An 18954-nucleotide genomic window follows, 5' to 3' on the forward strand; every position below is an offset into this window, starting at 1 on the left:
CATGTACTGTACCTTCAATTACGATGTGCACATCTGCTTTATAGTCTGCAGCGAGATGAGAAAAGTTTGGTTCCAACTTCTGGCTGATGCTGGTTTATGTGTTCGGGTAACTGGTTGATTTGCAAGAGATTCTGCTGTGTTTTGTATTGTTGTAGCATGAAATCAGAGCACCTGTGCAAGATCCCTGTGTCAAAGTTTTTCAGTAAGCCACGAGGCCAGTATTAAATGTTTGGCCTCTGTTAAATAGATGCAGTTTTCACATGGTTGCGTGACTGTGGCAATGCAAATATGAATCCAGATTAAGTTGAAAATGAGGAAGCGTTCCACTCTCTCAAGCATGACATGAGCAAGATATGGTCCTGTATTTCTGCACTTCAGAGACTGTCCTATCTGCTGCGAGTCCAGCTCTCTCTCCGTCTCTATTTCCACTCTCTCTCATCTTTTTTCATTAAAAGAAATACAAATTAAATGCAAATTTGCATAAACATAATTAAGTACCATATTGCCCAAGAGGTCTCTCTGGCTCTCATACTTCCTTTTCCTATTGGCATGTTTATATAGCGTACATTATAATTCATGCTCCTGCCCATCATGACAGTACATCTAGTTATGTTTTTCCAGGAGGTGCCTTGACCTTGTTGTGAGTTGTCTCAGACCAGTTTTCAAACCTGTTTGGATCAGTTTTCAGACATATTTGATTTTAAAAATGATATGCACAAAAATGAGATGCACTTAGTTGTTGGAACGTGTTGGAGTCAGAGATGGGAGTTGTCTTCTTTTTGAAGCAATATTCAGTGAGAAAAGAGAGAGGCAGCTGACTTATGCACACAGTGACGATATGCGTACTTTTGTTACCACCGTCATTCACACTAGTCACAGATCTCTATAGATGGAATTATTTTGTGTTTAGTGCACCTTGTCTGAGATCAGCTGTGCAAATTGTACACCCTCACATCAACACTTTGGGACAAAAAATGTCTTGTGGTGTGAACTATACAGTCTTTCTAAAACTTCAGAAGTCTGATAATCTGAAAGCAGCAAAGTTTTGCCAGGGGTTACACATTAAGGACGAAACAAAGACAAACAGATAAACAAGAAAGAAGTTAATATTGGCAACTTAACTCTTTCTCTCTCTCCCTCTCTGTTTCTGTTTCTCTTTGTGTGTGTTCTCTAGACAATTATTGCCTTTTAAATAGAAAAAGAACAATTATTTTCTCACTCTCAGTGCAGCTCTGTGCTTAACTCGTCAGCAGAGAAGAGTGGATACATAGGGCTTTTGAAGTGTGGTCATTAGCATGGTTCAGCATTGATGTGAAGCCCATTCATCAAACTAAATGGAACCACAGAAGCAATAAGCTCATTTGTTACATATCTGACACTCCCCCCTCCAATGTTCCACACCCCTCTCTCTTAAATGGCTTGACCTTTATTTTGGTGACATTTTTAAAGTAAAGAAAGATTGGCTCTGGCTAGGCATCCAGCTTAAGTCTTTAGAATAGTTCCCTGGAGTGGCAGTGCCATTTTGTCCCAATGCATGCTATTGTTTGCATAATATCATCATACATCTTTCTTTTCAAGTCATTCTTTTTAGCATTTACACATTGAAGAAAGAGCAGAGCTAAATGCTAATGACTGTCAGGTTAGCCATTGGGCTCTGGTCAGGTAGCGCTCCAGTCGGTTCACTGACTGACTTCACTGATATGAGATAACATCATATGCTTAGACAATATGTGTGGTTTGCCAGTCTGTGGAATTTTTGTCCTTCCCTTATTCCTCTGCGTAAATGGTTTTCAAATTTAGTTTGATATGTTTGTTGCTCTATCAATTGGATAATTGTCAAAATCACTTCTATGTGTGGTTATGAACACTGAGTATGCCTGAAATGACCATAGTTGTATTCATTTTGATTATGTTGGTAGCTTAACTTAATGGTGTGTTGATTTACTATATGTACTATTAATGTTCAAACATACAGGCATTTTTTTTTATTAATTAATCATATTTTCACTGACATATTCCAAAAAGAGTGTGTTTCTAATGAAAAGAATGATTTTATGTACAGAGTATTTGTGAGAAGTTATTTATACTGGTGCTTTTGTGAATAGATTATCTTTACATGTCTCTTTTATGCCTTTTACATCTTACAGTTCAAACGCATTCATCTCCCTTTGCCTCAAAAAAATATTTTTTTTTAAGACTGGCTGTGAAGTGAGTGGGGTTGTTAGAAAATCCAAGTGTTCTGTAAGTATATTGTGTTTTGTGTTGAACTCCCTCTGGTGCTGCTAAGCGCTTGCCTGCACAATGGTCAATTCATTGTTTCCTCCTTGTTACTTCTGCATACCATGTTTTTGCATCATATTTTATCCCTTTGACTGCATTTGGTCTTAAAAGTCAACTGCAGGCTGTTCAGATTCTGTAGCTGAACCTTGTTGTTGTGCCCGGTGTGGTTAAGTTTGTGGTTAGAGTCTGCCGTCCAAGCATTGACATCGCTTTTACTCAAATAAGCCACCAAGTTATATTGTCCTTTTGATGGCATCCTTGTTTGCTTATTGTTTGTTTTCATGGTGTGGTCTTCTGTTGCATTCACAAAGTGCCATTTGTTAGCAACTCTGAACATTATATGGTGAAGCTTCACACGAGAAGATGAATGCACCAAACTGACACAGAGCCGTTTGTGTTGCAAACAAATATGAACACTCGCCTCCAGCGTTTTGTTGTGAGTGCAAAACAATCCTAATGGGCAAACCTTAGATGAGTGAATGTGGGCTTTTATGAAGTCTCTGCATTCTCTTATTGTGATGATCGTGACCAGTTTAGTGCGATTGTAATTGTTTTTAAGGTCAAAGAAATGAAGACCATGCTACACATCTTATAATATTTATACAGAAATAACAGAGTGGACTTTACTCCTGACAGTACCTGCTACTGTCCACATCTAGTAGACTAGATCAGTGTATCCTTGAACCTGGAATCCTTCTCCTTTTATTCATTTAGAAATATCAGGGAGGACATCCCTCCTCTCCACATCTGCTCCAAAGTGGCTCCTTCACTGCAATGCTTGCACTCCACCGGCAGTCCTCGTAAATAGGACATCAGTTCTATTTATTTTCACCCAATTTAGTGGCCACTGTAGGCTTCCCTTGGAAGCTGTCTCAAGTCCAATCTTTGCTGCCTGTCACCATGGCGATGGCGAGCCTTCAGCCCTGGTCTAATCAGAAACAATTGAAAGTGGAGGATTCCTTGAGGGCTCAGATGTAACTCTCTTAATTCCCTGCCTCATACAGAAGCAATGACGCACAAATGAAATCTTTCTAAGAAAAAAAAAAAAAAAACTACTTGATTGAGGCTCATAACCCCTTTGCACTAAAACAGAGGAACCACAGGGGTGAAAAATTAACCTAAGTGCACACCTTAATTGCTTTCACATAAACAATTTTTGTTTTTGCTGCACAGTAAAATAAATGAGTGCTTGGTGGAATGCTATTCCCAGCACATTAAAGAATTACTATAAAGGCTTAGCTTCTTTCATTTCCTCAGACACAACAAGCTCTGCTGGGTTATCGCTAACATCACAGGATCTCATTCTTTCCAGGTCAGCCACGTCAGAGGGGCTGACCTCATATGAGCTTGTGAGCTGTGCAGTGAACCTCCAGTGTGTAAGGGTGACTAAAAGACATTTTTGCTAATATAATTTTACCTCTGGTTTGTGGTCTCTGTGCTGTTACAGGAGTCAGCTGACACTTACTACTCTAGTGTAACCACCCTGACAGCTCTTCCAGCTTGAGCTACATAGATACCAGTTAGAGTCTAATTAAAGTGGTATTACTCTCCTGCCTCACATTGTAGTGTTGTTTCTATAGCCTTCATCTCTGGTTTGCAAATTATCGACCCACAGCTCCACTGAGATTCTGAGTGTCTTAATAATCCAGAGCAGATATTCTTAATTGAAATTGTATGATTAACCATTGCCCTCTCCTGAGAACAGAGAAATGGGTTATCTTTACCCCTGTCTGCAAAACCCTGATTTGAACCATATTTGCATCATATAGAATTATTTGTTGGTTGCTGAATTAGCATTTCTAGGCTAAACCTCATTGTTGTTCAACCTCACTGCATTTCACTGGGCGTCGACATGACTAAGATTTTCTGGAATTGTGTGTGTGTGTGCAGGAGTCCACACTGTGACCAAATTGTTGTGTGGGTGCATGATGATCATTAGGCTTTTTTGGTGCCCCTCTGGCACTGGCATTGTGTTAGCCATTGTGGTTGAAAGTAGCACTTTTCCTTCTTCACTGGCTCAATCGGTCTCTCCCTACCTGCACTCTCTCGGCCTCCACTTTCATCATGATGCATCATGATATACACTGAGTCCCTCCCCACTTCTTTTTAGCAGTTAGATGAGAGTAATCGCTCAATGGAGGAGAATGAAATGGTCATCAAATTTAGCACTGCCTATAACATAGTGAAAGAGGAACTCCCATTTACAAAAAAGGGTGCAACCAAATCATGTGCTGCCAGTGCTACCAGTGGAAGAGTTTGTCTGGAGCCTTGCCGTGCCTTGGCAATTCAGTGCATTCACTGAGCTTCCACTGCTCTTTGATGTTGAATTATGGTGCATTCAAAGAAATTTTAGAAGATTTAATTCCATTTGAGTGAAAGCAACATGAATACCAATTGGTTGGGTGGGTGTGCACAGACTTTGATAAATGCTTAAGCTGACACTTGACATTATGACTGACAAGTTGTCTTTTACTAGAACTGCACACAGACTTCAAACATTTGTAGCACCTGAAAGACTTCACTCAGAGCACATTATTTTTCCATTTCTACCCTTTTGTGAGACACAAAGGAGCATTCTGTACATGAAATGGTTTGTTGGGTATGACATCCCATATTTTAAGCGCCTAGCCACATACAAAGACAATGCACACTTTAGGTCATCTCTGTCATATGGATGAATATGCTCTGAGGGTGTCATCGGTATAACATTATTTAAACGTTCTGCTATGTATCTCCCTTGTAGGTGGAGAGTTACCTTATGCCATTATTTCATTTTTGATGTATTTTTGATGATGCCATTTTAATTAGGTTTTATAGTTTTAAATTTGCCGAAGTTTTAATGTCCAGGGACTTATAGGTTATAGTATAGGCCTTTAATTAATTCATATACTCAATTCCCATTGAGAAACATACCTACATTTCAAAACAGGAAGTTAAACAAGTAATAGCAACACTTTACCTTTGTTTCTTTGAATGTCCTGACTCATTTGCATCTGACTTTATGACTTGTGTCTTTCCCAGAGAAGGAGTTTTATTGTGCATATTACTGATAGTGCAGTTATTTCCAAGTCTCAGTGAGAAGGGTTTTAGGAGAGGAGCTCAATCTCACCAGTACTTTGAGCTGCCATTGGGTTTAACTGTGGTAAACAGACCAAGGCTAGCAGCGTTCTATCATCGGAAACTATCAGGAGCAGAAGTCAGAGATAGGCACAAAATAAATGAATGTACAGTCACGTTCTCTCACTGTCAGTGTTTCATGCTGTAATAGTATTTTAGATAAGTCCCGGAGAGCCAGCAGGAAGTCAGAGAGAAAATGAAACATTTTCTTACAGAGGAGCAAAACTTCACATTTCATGTTTTGTCTGTGCCTCTTCTGGTCAATTAGTAGCAGTCACTATTAGAGAAACTATCATTTTTGTGTTAAATGTTTCTCTAAGACACCCACAGACATTGCCATGGTACTCATTAGACCGTTGTATAAGGAGGTTTAGTGTAACACCTTCAAATCAAATCATGCTTTATTGTCACTTTGCAGCACATACAACTGCAGTGCAGACAAAATGAGACAGCGTTTCATGGGGTCAGGAGAGTGAAGGTAAAAACAAGGAAATAAAAATCGTAATAATAAATACTAAATTCACACACTGAGATCCCTGTAAACACCCCCCCCCCACCCCTAAGACCCCAATCCCCATCCCACACACCTCACCATACTTATTGCCAGACGCCCACTGTGCAAGATTGTCAGTAAATGAAAACCTTTTAATTGCCCTCAGCATTGCTTAAACATTTAGTGGTTTTACAGACCTAAGTTACAAAGTGCAGACATCTTCAGAAATGTTGCAAATTCATTAAATGTAAAACACAGGAATGTCTAGTTGACTGAGACCTTCAGACTTTTCCTACTGAAAGCACCAGCAAAAACACCTTTAAGTCCTCTTTGCTTTTACCGTCTAGAGTGCCTGTGTCTGTGCTGTTTGTTGAATTCTTTTGCAGAGATGCTCTCAGCTCCTATCGGATTGGATGGGTACAGTCAGTGGTGCAGTCTCTCAACGGATTTCAAACAGGTTTATCTCCAAACCTTGGCCGGTGCCAGACACTGACTAGACACTCAGACTCTTGTCATGAATCCACTGCAGCGCTTTCCTGTTGGTTATGCAGCTACCATCATCTTCTTTGCTTGAACAGCATTAGCCCGGTGATGAGCCGTAGCTGTTTGCTGCTGCTTGCTTTGTCACATGGCATTCAGGCCAGTGTTTTATTTCTTTTATCACCAGACAACAGAATATTTTGATCTTGTGCTGCCTGGTTTACTGTCATTAAGTAAACTCCAGGCAGGCTGCCATATGCCTTTAATTTAGGAGTGGAATCCATCTAGCTATTCTACCAAGAAGGGCTAATTAATGGAGTGTTACAGAGATTGTTGTCTTTCTGGCAGGTTCTCCATCTCTGCAGAGGAACTCTGAAACTCATTTAAAGTGGCCATTTGGTCCTAATGAAGCTCTAACAATCCGTTCTAGTCGATCCAAACAATTTTTATACCCTTCCCAATACCTGCGCCTCAACACAGTTATCTCAAAATTCTGCTGACAGGTGGGGCCTTAAAGTTTTGGTTTTGGCAGACCTGCCCTGTCAACTGTGGAAATTTAGGTATGTTTGTGCTTTCATATCCAATTAATTGAATCTCAAAATCCAAAAGCAAACAAAATAAAAACCGCATTTGTGTCAAAGCAAAGGTTTGACTATATATGTAAACTGGGTATTTCAAAAAATTTTTATGGATATATATATTTTTTGGGGCATTTTGCTTTTATTAGATAGGTCATGGTACAGTTGTAGACAGGAAATGAGGGAGAGAGAGAGGGGTATGACATGCAGCAGAGGTCCTGAATGAAACTGAGTCACAGACATTGTGATCACAGTTTATGGTATCTTAACCACTTACCACCACAGCACCCGCATACATTTTTAAAAAATGTTTTTAATTAAGCCTGTAAAACTACCAAAATACTTTTTGAAGCAGCTGCATATTGTTAGAATTAATTGAACTGGTTTCGAATGTGTGTTCAGTCATTTACTCCTTAACATTGATTATAGGGTTTACATCACTGAAATGAAGTGGTATTCAATGTCTGCATTAATTTACTCTGTAGAATTTTTGTGTGGCTCAGAGAAGCTCTGCTCTCATTGTGTTAAGTGTGTAATCAGTGATTCCATGTCTTTATTTACCTCTTGTAGCATAATAGGTGTAAATTATTCCTCGGATCTGAATCTGCAATTACACCTCTTCTCAGGATTGTGACGTGCCTGTGAATAGTGTGATTAATGGCAGTAGCACCGAACAATGATGAGGTTTAGTCTAGACCAGAGGTGTCCAAATTGTTCCACAAAGGGCCGTGTGGCTGCAGGTTTTTGTTCCAACCAAGCACCAGCACACCAGACTTGACTCATTTAATCAACTGATCTCAGTCTTCAGACAGTTGATTGGTCAAACTGTGTGCTCTTCATTGGCTGGAACAAAAACCTGCAGCCACACGGCCCTTTGTGGAACAGTCTGGACACCCCTGGTCTAGACCTCATGGCTTTTCTGGCTCTCTCCCCTCCTTGCCTTGCAGTATTGGGTGTATCATGATGGCTGCAGCAGGAGAGCCTTTGGTCTGATGATAATAACTTACTTTTAGACAACCAACCTTTGACAGCCATAAAAAAGTCTCTTCTTCATTATCAGTTGATATATTGGTATCCTTGATGCCACGAAAGCCACAAAGTGATAACCATATAAACACATTGTGGTAGCAGGGAAACATACTGTAAGTAAAGATGAACCATGTTGTCCCTGTTAATTCATAAAAACACCACAGTTTTCCTCTCTTCAGCACCTTGAGCTGGATTTCTTTGTCATAATGTTAAACTGAATATGAATAACTTTCTCTTCTGCACTTTAGGTAGTTGAGCTTATTCATCTTTGATAGTCTGACATATGAATTTATAAATGATCTTAAAGCAGAAGAGAGCTTGACAGATGCTGTATAGGCTCCATTATTAGGTTTTTGTCCTCAGTAATGTTTCATATGGTTAGTATACTGCCAAGAATGCTTGATTTCGTTTAATGTGATTGATTGAATGTATGATGGCATTAGGCAGGTGATAGGAGGAGCAGGCAGTTGGGCCTTGAGGAGTGTCTGCATACTGATATCGAGCTTTCCACCAGTCTATTCATTTTCCATACCAGTTAATGTAGTGACTATATTTTTAAGCTGTGAACTCCTGTTATTGTTAGTACCTTTCTGACTAATGTTTCTGCTCTATGTGTTCAGTGATGAAGATGTCTGGTTTTCCGGCTGAATTTCAGCACTGGGGTCATTTTCAAAAAATATGCTGACAACTGCTTTTTAATATTTCCAGAATAAAGTGGCACTATAAGTTGATGAAAATCTTGATCAAGATTTGCATTTGAAAATGTGGCACAGCTGTGTTTAACAAGATTAATTCTTTACATTAGTGCAGCATTTCTTCTTTCTAAATGCACACTAATGTGTGTTATACTCGAGAGATTAAAGTCTCTACCTTTTGTGGAGTTTTTTTTCCTGCACAACAACCTGAAAGACTGTCTCTCAAATCTTCAAAGTTAAAGCGGTCCAGTGACACACATCATTGTAATGTAATTGCAGCTAAATCTGATGATGATTGAGGTGAGCCTCAATTTATACCTCCATGGAATAGTCTCTTTCCACTACTTTAGGGTTCTTCTGATCTCACCTAGCTATTACCTGTCAATCACAGTAATGTGTAGCAGGTATCTAGGTCTATTTTCCACCTGCTTGCTTTGATGCCCACCAGCAAGTTGTTCCAGTGCTCTCCATATATTCCTTGTACTTCTTTATAGGGCTAATTTCATGCTTGTTGGATTTGAAGAACTGCATTATTGATTGTTGTTTTCTACTTTCTTAATAGTGATTATCTTTTGTGCCTCAAAAAGGGCAGTAGGGATATAGGGGCTCCTTTCCCTTCCTCTTTTCTTTAAATGCCAGGCAATTTTATTTTCATGGGTGCTTAAATTCAGATCAAATCCTTTTAGAAGGAAAGAGATCTCCGCTTTCTTCTTCCAGTACTGGCCAGCCCTTTAACATCAGAGTAGTGACCTGGAAAATATGTGAAAGAGTCATCTTGGTTAATTTCCCCTCAGAGAAAAAAAAACCTTATCAAGAACAGGGTTGAAAGCTGGGTCAAACAGCAGTGCTTAGTGTGAAAGTTTAATTTAATCCATGTTGCTCCATGCTGGAGCATTACATCAACAGAGCCCAGAATATAATTTAAACAGCATGTGAAAGGAATAAAAGTCCAAACTTTTTTTACATTCCCTATCTGTCCCTCCTTTTCTGCAGCTGGTGGGTGGCGAGTTTGATATGGAGACGAACTTCATTATCCAGGATGCGGAAAGCATCGGCTGCATGGTGGAGCTGTTGGAGCACTGTGATGTCACCTGTCAGGCTGAAATCTGGAGCATGTTCACCGCCATCCTTCGAAAAAGTGTTCGAAACCTGCAAACAAGCACTGAGGTGGGCCTCATCCAGGAGGTGCTGCTCAAAATGAGCTTGGTGGAAGACATGATTGCAGGTATGTTGATCGTGTGAGCAATGGTAGTATTTATATGTTCGTTTTCAGGTTGACTGTTATCATGTTTATGTCCAACAAGTGCCACATACATGTGTTATGCCTTCTTGGTTTTGGCTTTCAGTCAGGCAACAGAACAGCTCTCTGTATCTTTTAATAGATCTGCATTCTGAGTTACAATAGAATGGCAAAGTTGCAATATAGATTTTGGATGGAAAAAGCGAATTTCCATCTGCAACCCCCACTCGAGGGGACGTCTCCACAACAGTCACGCACCAAAGGTATAAAATAACATGATTAGAGAAAACATAGCTTTGAAACTCCAAACTTTCAAAGCTATTTCGTTTTCCTGGTAGTATTGTCTGTATTGTAACGAACAAATTTATGGAAAGAAAAACAGTGCAGAAAGGCATCTGTGTGTGTGTGTGTTTGTGTGTGTGTGTGTGTGTAGAGAGAGAGAGAATACAGACGCTGTGAAAGAGGTGTAAGTCAGAAAAATGTTTGGATTATACTTTTTTAAATTTGGTTTATTTTACACCTATTTAATTGCTGATATTCAATTTTTTGTCAGTAATTTGATCAATTCAAACTTTTCTGAGACATTAGTTATTACAAAAAGTCACACTGATTCTTGAAAGTCAATTTTGATTTCAAACAATTGTACTGGACTTTTAAATTGATGGTAAGTAACTTAAGTCATTGCTTTACAAAAATATTACACTACTTGGATCTGGAGTATTTTTAGATAAATTTAATAATTACACTTGTGGATTTTTTTACCTTACTCACAGCTGGTCTTGACAAATAACAGACACATTTACATGAAATTTGGTATGGGTATTTGTTTATTTAGGTATTAGGAATTATCCAGAGTTTAATTGCGGTCACAGTGAACTTTTATCTTGCACCATCTGGTCAGAACTTCCCCTGGACAAATGTTGTATTCATGAACAACGTTTGGTGCAATATCTCATACAGATGGTTGGATATCCATGAAGTGGGGGACTTAATGAACATTGCAGTCTGAAGGGGCGACTAATTGTTTTCTTTTTTAGTATTGCTCTGTGATACATTTATGCCTTACTGAAATGAGCCTCTCAAATTTGCATTCGGGTCATGGTGCTATTGTCGGTCAAGGTCAGTGTCACTTTGATATTTTTGCACTGTGCAAATTACATTCGTACCTTATGTAACTTGTAACTTATGATTCAACTGATGAAATCTAATTGCGTTTTCCTACAGTACTGTACCACAAAGTTAAAAAAAAAAAAGTACCATATAGACATTACATTGATTTACAAGTTAGTTTCCATGTAATTGTAGTGGAAGTGTTTCTGTGATAAACATAATGGAATTTCACAGACAATGAACTCAGTGAGAAAAACCGTTTCTTGGGAGTTGATGCATATGAATACATCTCACCATGAAGACCTCATCTGCAGTGTGGATGAACTGTAATATCTGTAAAATGCAGCTGCATTTGATGATTGTTCCCTCTTTCCTTTCTCTCGTTTGTTTGTGTGTGTGTGTGTGTGTGTGTGTGTGTGTGTGTGTGTTTGATGATATGTGCATGCTTTCTTGCCTTTAAAGACTTGCTAGTGGACATGTTGGGAGTGCTAGCCAGCTACAGCATCACAGTGAAGGAACTGAAGTTACTCTTCAGCATGCTACGAGGGGAAGGAGGCCTCTGGGTAAGTGATAGCGAGGGCCGGATGCAGTGAATTGGACAGAAGTGTTTGTTTGGCACCATCTCATGAGCTGCCCCCAGAGGGCCATCACACTGATTTGTTTGGGGCTTGTTCTGTAATTGACTAACTGCAGAATGAGTGAATGTGGTAACTGACAGTGTGTTGACTGCAGTCCAAACGGTCAGAGAGAAACCCTTGACCATACTATTATTATTATTATATATATTTTTTTAATCTTTGCCACCTGTACAGCCGAGGCATGCGGTCAAAATGTTGTCAGTGCTGAATCAGATGCCCCAGAGACACGGTCCAGATGCCTTCTTCAACTTTCCTGGTCGCAGTGCAGCAGTAAGCTTTCACATTCTTCCATTTTGCATTCAGTTTTACAATGGAATGTATTTGTGCATTTTTATCGAGCCCTGAAGGTCGTTAGGGTAAAACAGCTAATAATTCATGCATAATAATTAACAAAACAAACAATCTCTCAAACTGTGCAGTGGATTATTTGTGCTGTGTTCAACAAAAAAGGAAATCCAAAGAATTTACCTCTGATATCTGCTGAAGTTATATGCCATGAAATTACAATATTATGTTTATCGTGGCAATAAGTATACATATGTAGTAAGAGGGCAGATGAATTAAATGGTTTATAGATGAGAAAATGTGAGTTACCCACCCTCTGTGAGAAAGATTCACAGTGTGACTAAATTAAACTAGATTAGATGCAGTTCGGAGCTGTTAGTTTATTTTAGGAGCTGACATACTGAGTGAAACCAGAGACATTGTAGAGGAATTAGGTAGAGGGATGGGAAGCCTGTGACATTACACTTGCTTCAGAGTTGAGCATGCTGTTCATTACCTTTACTTCTTTTTGCATCATACCAAAACATGCTAATTGAGGTAAGCAAGTGTCATCACAGTAATTTTGTTGATGGTTAAAGGGTTGTATTAAATTACTCTTTCCAGAATCTTAATATCAGCTTTGCCCAAATGCAAATAGCGTTAGAAACCTGGTTGGATTTATTTCAAAGAGGCTGAATGCCTGCCATCAAAAAAATATTCAGCATGAGCAGGAATTATAATGCGATCAGTTGGCCAGTAAAATTTTAAGGACACCACATATTTGCAGTGTCTTCTGTGTTATTTGATTTTATAAAATGATTAATCAGTTAGAAGACACACATTTGTGTGTCCTAAACAAATATTTGTGTGGATTTACATTCAATATTTGCAGTAAGTATTAGACACAGAAATACATTGGAGTTAGATTTGGATTTCAGATTCTATTTCTGTAGTTAGTTGATCAATAATGTTAAACACTGTAGTTTTGTGTTCTGACTCAAGTTTATTTCTGCATAGTGTAGTTTAACTTTACCATAACTCACTCTAGTAAAGGCAGAGCAACAAATTGTTAAACAATTGTCACTCATACATGATTGTGTCTTTTGCCATCTTTGTCCCAGGCCATTGCTTTACCTCCTATTGCCAAGTGGCCTTATCAGAATGGGTTTACGTTCAACACCTGGTTCAGAATGGATCCTTTGAATAACATCAATGTTGACAAGGACAAACCATATCTCTACTGGTAGGTACACAGTTACATACATTTGTCCTCCATGTTTCTTGTGTCGTCAGTACACTCCCAGTTCTCTCTCACAGACGCAGCAGACTACATCATGGCGCCAAAGAGAGGAAAATTACACTTTCTCGTTTTTCGTCATTCTAATTGCTTTAGCTTTTTATTAGAAATTATTCCCTCTCTGCAGAGACCTATAAAAATACTAGCAGCTTTATTATGCCTCCGTGCTGGCGACAGCTGTGGCCAGAGGCATTATGTTTTCAGGTTGTCCGTCCGTCTGTCTGTCCCATTCATCTAAACGCCATATCTCAGGAACACCTTGAGGGAAGTTTTTCAAACTTGGCACAGATGTTCGCTTGGTCTCAAGGATAAACTGATTAGAATTTGGTGATCAAAGGTCAAGGTCACTGTTGACTCATAAAATATGTTTTTGGCCATAACTCAAGAATTCGTACACTAATTATGACAAAATTTCACGCAAATGTCTAATAGGATAACAGAGGAGGCATTTTATGTCCGAAAGGTCAAGGGTCACCTTCACAATGACATCATAATGTTCTGCAAAAGCACTTTTCTGGCCATTACTCAATGCCATAACTCAGGAACAGAAGGGAAGATTTTGACCATATTTCACATTTGGTCAGATACTGAATTATCTACACTTATCTTGGGTTCCCACCTTGAAACTGTGATGATTATCTTGATCTTCTGTGCTGCCAGATTGAAGATGTATGTGAAAATTTGTCTCTAAGTGAAGACAACATGTTTCTCACTGGAAAGTATCACTGGAATCATACGTGTCAATATAGTGATAATTTCCACTTGTTAAATCACCTTTATTAAATTACTTCAAAGTTTTCACTACATATAAGACAAACATGGATGTAACCTTGCACCTTGACTGGTTGACATAGGCATGCAATTGCAAACCACAATAATTGTAGTTGACAAAGCAATATGCTGTCTGATACTCTGTGACCTACAGTGATTTTCCCATCTAAGCAGATTATGACTGGAACTTGTTTTTCAAGGTTAAAGTAGTTTTACAGACTCTATTTTTCCAGACACTGGCAACACTTACATAATGTGGTTTGTGAAAGGGCTTCATTTTTTCCAGATAATGTTCATGAATTATAATAGAGAAAGAGGGAATTAGGTCAGATTATTGAGATTAAAACCCATGGAAGCATGAACTTCAATGACTGGTACTGACTGTTACAGAGGTAGACTGCTGCAATGGGAGGCACTGTGGAGCTATTAATTTAGATTTGAATATCTACCACATAAGGCCCACATACCAGCTCTTACACGGGCTTGTGGGTAATTAGTGCTAAAATCAATAACCCACAAGTGCAGTGATGTTCAGCTGCTGTTGTGTCTGTTTATGAGAGGAGCTGAGGGGGATTTAACAGAATACCGTCGCACATATAAAAGAATTGTGGAAGGGAACAAAAGAAAATGGAAAAGGAGTGGAAAATGCAGAGATGGCTGATGAGGAAGACTGTCTAATTGGTCGGAGATAACAGTTCACTGTTTATCATCTGCTGGCAGCCATTGTTTTACCTGAATCACACAGTTTGAATGAAAGAATCTACTCACCTTGGAAGATTCTGTGTTTTTCTAATGTATAAAATCAAAAAAAAAGAAAAGAAGTAGTACTGGCTAAGCTAAGTTGTTGGTATTCATGTAGCAGCAATTCCTTACTGACAGAGTCACAAAAAGGGTGAGATATGCCAAGCTAATCCTGTTTATGTATTTCTCTGAGGGCCTCACAACTCAGTGGTAGGGGCATGTAAAAAAAAAAAAAGAAAAGAATCGTATCTTCAGAAGTGGACCAAGGTTGCTGCTTCCCACCTGATGTGTGATCACCAGCAGGCTTGTCCGTTGTAGTGTCTTGGCTGGCTCAGTGGTAGCTAGGTGTGGGGCTCTATATCTCTCTGGCCCTGCAAACACCCCAAAAAATAAAAGCCTATGCTCTTTATCTGCCTTGACAAAGAGGTCGGTTTGTCTTAGATGATCCCAGTGGGTGGTGATGGGGGGCTTTGAAGATGGGAGACTGCTGTAGACCTAAAGGCTCTAGGAGTTTAGTGGGAACATGTCAGCAGTGAAAAAGATGTTCGGCCCAAGCAGGGAAAGAAAAGAGAACTAGTGTGGTATTGCAAGGTTGTTTGTGTGTGTTCAGGGTGTTGGCAGTACAGGGTCGGCTCACATTGTGTATAGATGGCATTTCCTCAGTGCTGAGATGATTTATCTTTGACCTCTGGAGTCCAGAAGATGAGAGTGAAGGGATTAGACACTGGGAACTTCGCTTAAGTGTGCTCATCAGCTAAGTGTTCTTGCCTTTCGTATTTATTTCCATGGCTACAAAATTTGCAGTCTCTCTAGTCTCACCTCAGCTATTTTCTTGTTCAGACTTCTTAAGCACAAAATCATAATGCTCATAAGAATCTTAAGAGTTACCTGTCAGTTATTGCTGCAAACTGCTTCGTGGCTGTATAGCACAGGGCATTTAATAATTATGTTGACCCAAATGTTATTATGCAGATGGAAGAAACTATTTGACTTCGGTCATTGTCTTGTACAATATGTGCAGTATGTTAAGGAGGAAATAAGGAAAACTGAAAAGTGATTTAAAACCTTCCATCAAAGTTGGGATGAAATATAATTTATCCTGCTTGCCAAGTGTGAAGCTCATAATATATACTGTACATGTCTCTATTTACAGCTTTCGCACCAGCAAGGGCATTGGCTATTCTGCACATTTTGTTGGTAACTGCTTGATCGTGACATCGCTGAAGTCTAAAGGAAAAGGTTTCCAGCATTGCGTGAAGTATGATTTTCAGCCCAGGAAGGTAAGACCAGCTTTAGATTTCAATTATGTGTTTTCCAGCTATTATACAACATATGACTGTGTTATTTAGATCCATATAATTTATATGCGTTCATGGACTTTATTCTCAGCAAGAGTTAGGTTAAGAGAAACCCATTTTGATTGAAATAGTACATACTTGAGACATACATATTAGCTGCTTTAAATATAAATAAACTACTGCATAATTGTGGCCTGAGCTGAATATAAAGAGAAGGAGACTTTAGGTTTCATTTGAAACAAACAGAAATTTTGCCGCTGTTAAAACACCTTGCACTTTGTTGTTGCATGTTTACACATAGACTTGAAGTGTTTAAGACCCCTAGAGGAGTCTTACAAGTGTAATTGGATGTAAATGTAGATGAGGAAATGAAACTTAATTCAGCGTGGAATGTCAGAGTAGCATACCTGTCCCTGCAGAGAAGGAAAACTGGCTCAAAGCATGTGTCAAACAATTAGAGCCTTCACGTAACACCTGGGGACAGCTATTCATCCCCCTCCTACTTCCACAGCACATGTATCGTTTTGTAGAAGCTCATAGAAGATAAAACATGTTGAATTAAGTTTTTAATTGATTTTGGGTTCAGACATCTGCGGATAAGTGCCTTTCTAAATTATCTCCGGGCAGCTTACACTCTTCCCCTCAGCCAGGAATCCTCTTTTAAGTGTCTCTACGTTTGTGTGCAGACAGCTTTAATTCCATTAGACACCTCGCAGTGCCCTCCCTTAGTCAAACCAATAAATAGTGGTCACATAGGAGATGGACAACCTTTTGCCTACCTCTGTTGGTGTTTGTGCCGGTCTTTTCCAGTATACAAAGTGAACAGCTTGATTGTTTGAGAGTTTAGAGTCACTCTGCTCTGTGGTGCAAGGTTGTATGTTACATTCTTTTCATGAATTAAAACAGATAGCAAGCAAGTTTGCAAATTGACAGAGAAAAGTCAAATTACTGAAGACAATACATTTTTTTCCTATGAAGTCTTGCCCTTGAAATGAAAGTTGTAGAGATCTGATAACCTGTAAACCTTTAGGAAACAGTGTCCTGAGAATGTCCTTTTCAGCCCAGGCCCTTCAGTTGTTGTTAGCAAACTTCTTAGCTGTCCATACATTGGTTAGGCTTTTGCTTTAGAATATTAAAAAGATCCCACTTTATTATCTGAAGCAGTCCAGCACCATTGGTCCCGGTCCCTCTGTAGTGTTCCTTTATATACCAAGTATTTCAGGCAGAATCCATGGCTAAAGTGTGTCCTTCATTTTAAACTTCATGATGCAAAGAGGCAAAAAATGATCTGAGTAAGGAGAAATATTTGGACAAACATTCAATATTAAACCAAAAGAACTGACATCAGTACTCTTACTGCTGTATCAGCAGCACAGAATGTAAGATAAGTCCTTGAATAAAAACAGAGAGCTTGAAAAAAATAAAATGCAGCTCCAAAGTGTACTATGTGAATGAATAATATATCTACAGGTTTTGCATCAAAAAATATGAGCAAAGCAGTTTAACTTTAAAACTTTTAGTTTTGTTGCTTTAAATGCAGTTCTTGAAGGATGATCCACTTTATTGATTTTCTGTGTTGTACAACAAATAAAAAGGGTTTAGTTGAATTAAAGTTAATCAAATTGGGAGAGCTGTGGACAAACATTAAACTCTCAAGCAAATAACTGTGTGATATTTTATATTATGTAGGAATAATTGCCTTTGATGAAAAATTTAAATTGTTAGAATGGATTTTCTTCAGTTTTTCCACTGTAAGAGTCACCTGAGAACAAATCAGTCACAGTTCACATGTGCACATACCAATAAATATGCCCTCAGGAAAGGCTTGACATTTTTAAGAAATATGAAAATAATTTGTTTCCCTCTGTGAACGTATAGTTGTTCAGACATCAGTATCGTTTGATGCGATTTTTGTACCCACTTTACGTGACATATTTTAAAGTCACCTCTCTGCCTGTCGTTAGTGTTTCATCCCTGAATAAGCCAGTGTCTGATGTGACTTTGTGCGAGTGAGAAATGAGTTGTCTTGCCTCCTCTTAGCCTGCTTCTAATCTATTATTCACTAACATCCACAGCAGATTTCAAAACATTAGGTAACAAACCTCGTGGCTGTGACTTTCTAGTAACTGTGAGATTCATCTGAGTTTCCTGGTTTTTAAAGAAACAAATTGTAGAGCTGACCATGAATACTGAATTATTGCTCTATGAACCAAACTCCATTGTAGTTTTTCAAATTTAGTTAATTGTAATGATGTTCTTACAGAAGAAAGATAATAATCCACTTAATAAGTTACCTGTCCCCGTAGCTCACTAATTAAATCTTTTCAATCTGTCTCTCTTCTCACCCTCAGTGGTACATGATCAGTATAGTTCACATCTACAGCCGCTGGAGAAACAGTGAAATCAGATGCTACGTTAACGGACAGCTCGTTTCTTATGGAGACATGGCGTGGCACGTCAACACGAATGATGTAAGTGCACTTCTTTTTACTCGACCTCCCTATTATCACCTTTTTTCCCACTGGTTTTGATGTTTATTGGTGCAGGATTGACTGAGGCTGCCACACTGATGTTTTGAATAGCCGTAAATTGTGAGAGGAGAGTTTTACCATATCAGCATGGACTTCTCTCAGAAATATGACTGGCATTTCAGTCTTAATTTGAATTTCCATTTGTCACAGAATTGTGCTGCACTAGAGGGCGGAAGATGGAATATAAAGCATTTGGAGAGCAGTTTTATGTATAGAGTGAAAAATGGCTAAATCTGAGTAGCTACTGTATATATGTGTGCAGGTGTGGTAAATATCATTAGACTGAAGCGTTCTCGTTTAAAATATATGACAACATTGTGAGTGATGGTGTAGCAGCATGTTATTTGCATGTCTGAATGCCAAATGAAACCTGTTGTCACACATGGCTCTTC

At 38.9% G+C, this 18954-nt stretch overlaps 1 protein-coding gene across 5 annotated transcripts in view; it reads left to right on the forward strand.

The window, feature by feature from the left end:
* nbeab (neurobeachin b) overlaps nucleotides 1-18954 on the forward strand; it is a 181204-nt gene that overhangs the window by 31653 nt on the left and 130597 nt on the right. For all 5 annotated transcript variants that reach the window (XM_041046640.1, XM_041046639.1, XM_041046641.1 and 2 more), the window contains exons 2-7: nucleotides 9666-9897; nucleotides 11485-11585; nucleotides 11835-11930; nucleotides 13046-13167; nucleotides 15887-16013; nucleotides 18383-18502. In XM_041046640.1, the coding sequence (XP_040902574.1) occupies nucleotides 9666-9897; nucleotides 11485-11585; nucleotides 11835-11930; nucleotides 13046-13167; nucleotides 15887-16013; nucleotides 18383-18502 (798 nt within the window). The remainder of the gene's footprint in view (nucleotides 1-9665; nucleotides 9898-11484; nucleotides 11586-11834; nucleotides 11931-13045; nucleotides 13168-15886; nucleotides 16014-18382; nucleotides 18503-18954) is intronic.

This window comes from Toxotes jaculatrix, chromosome 9, assembly GCF_017976425.1.
Source record: "Toxotes jaculatrix isolate fToxJac2 chromosome 9, fToxJac2.pri, whole genome shotgun sequence".
NCBI classification, from domain to species: domain Eukaryota; kingdom Metazoa; phylum Chordata; class Actinopteri; family Toxotidae; genus Toxotes; species Toxotes jaculatrix.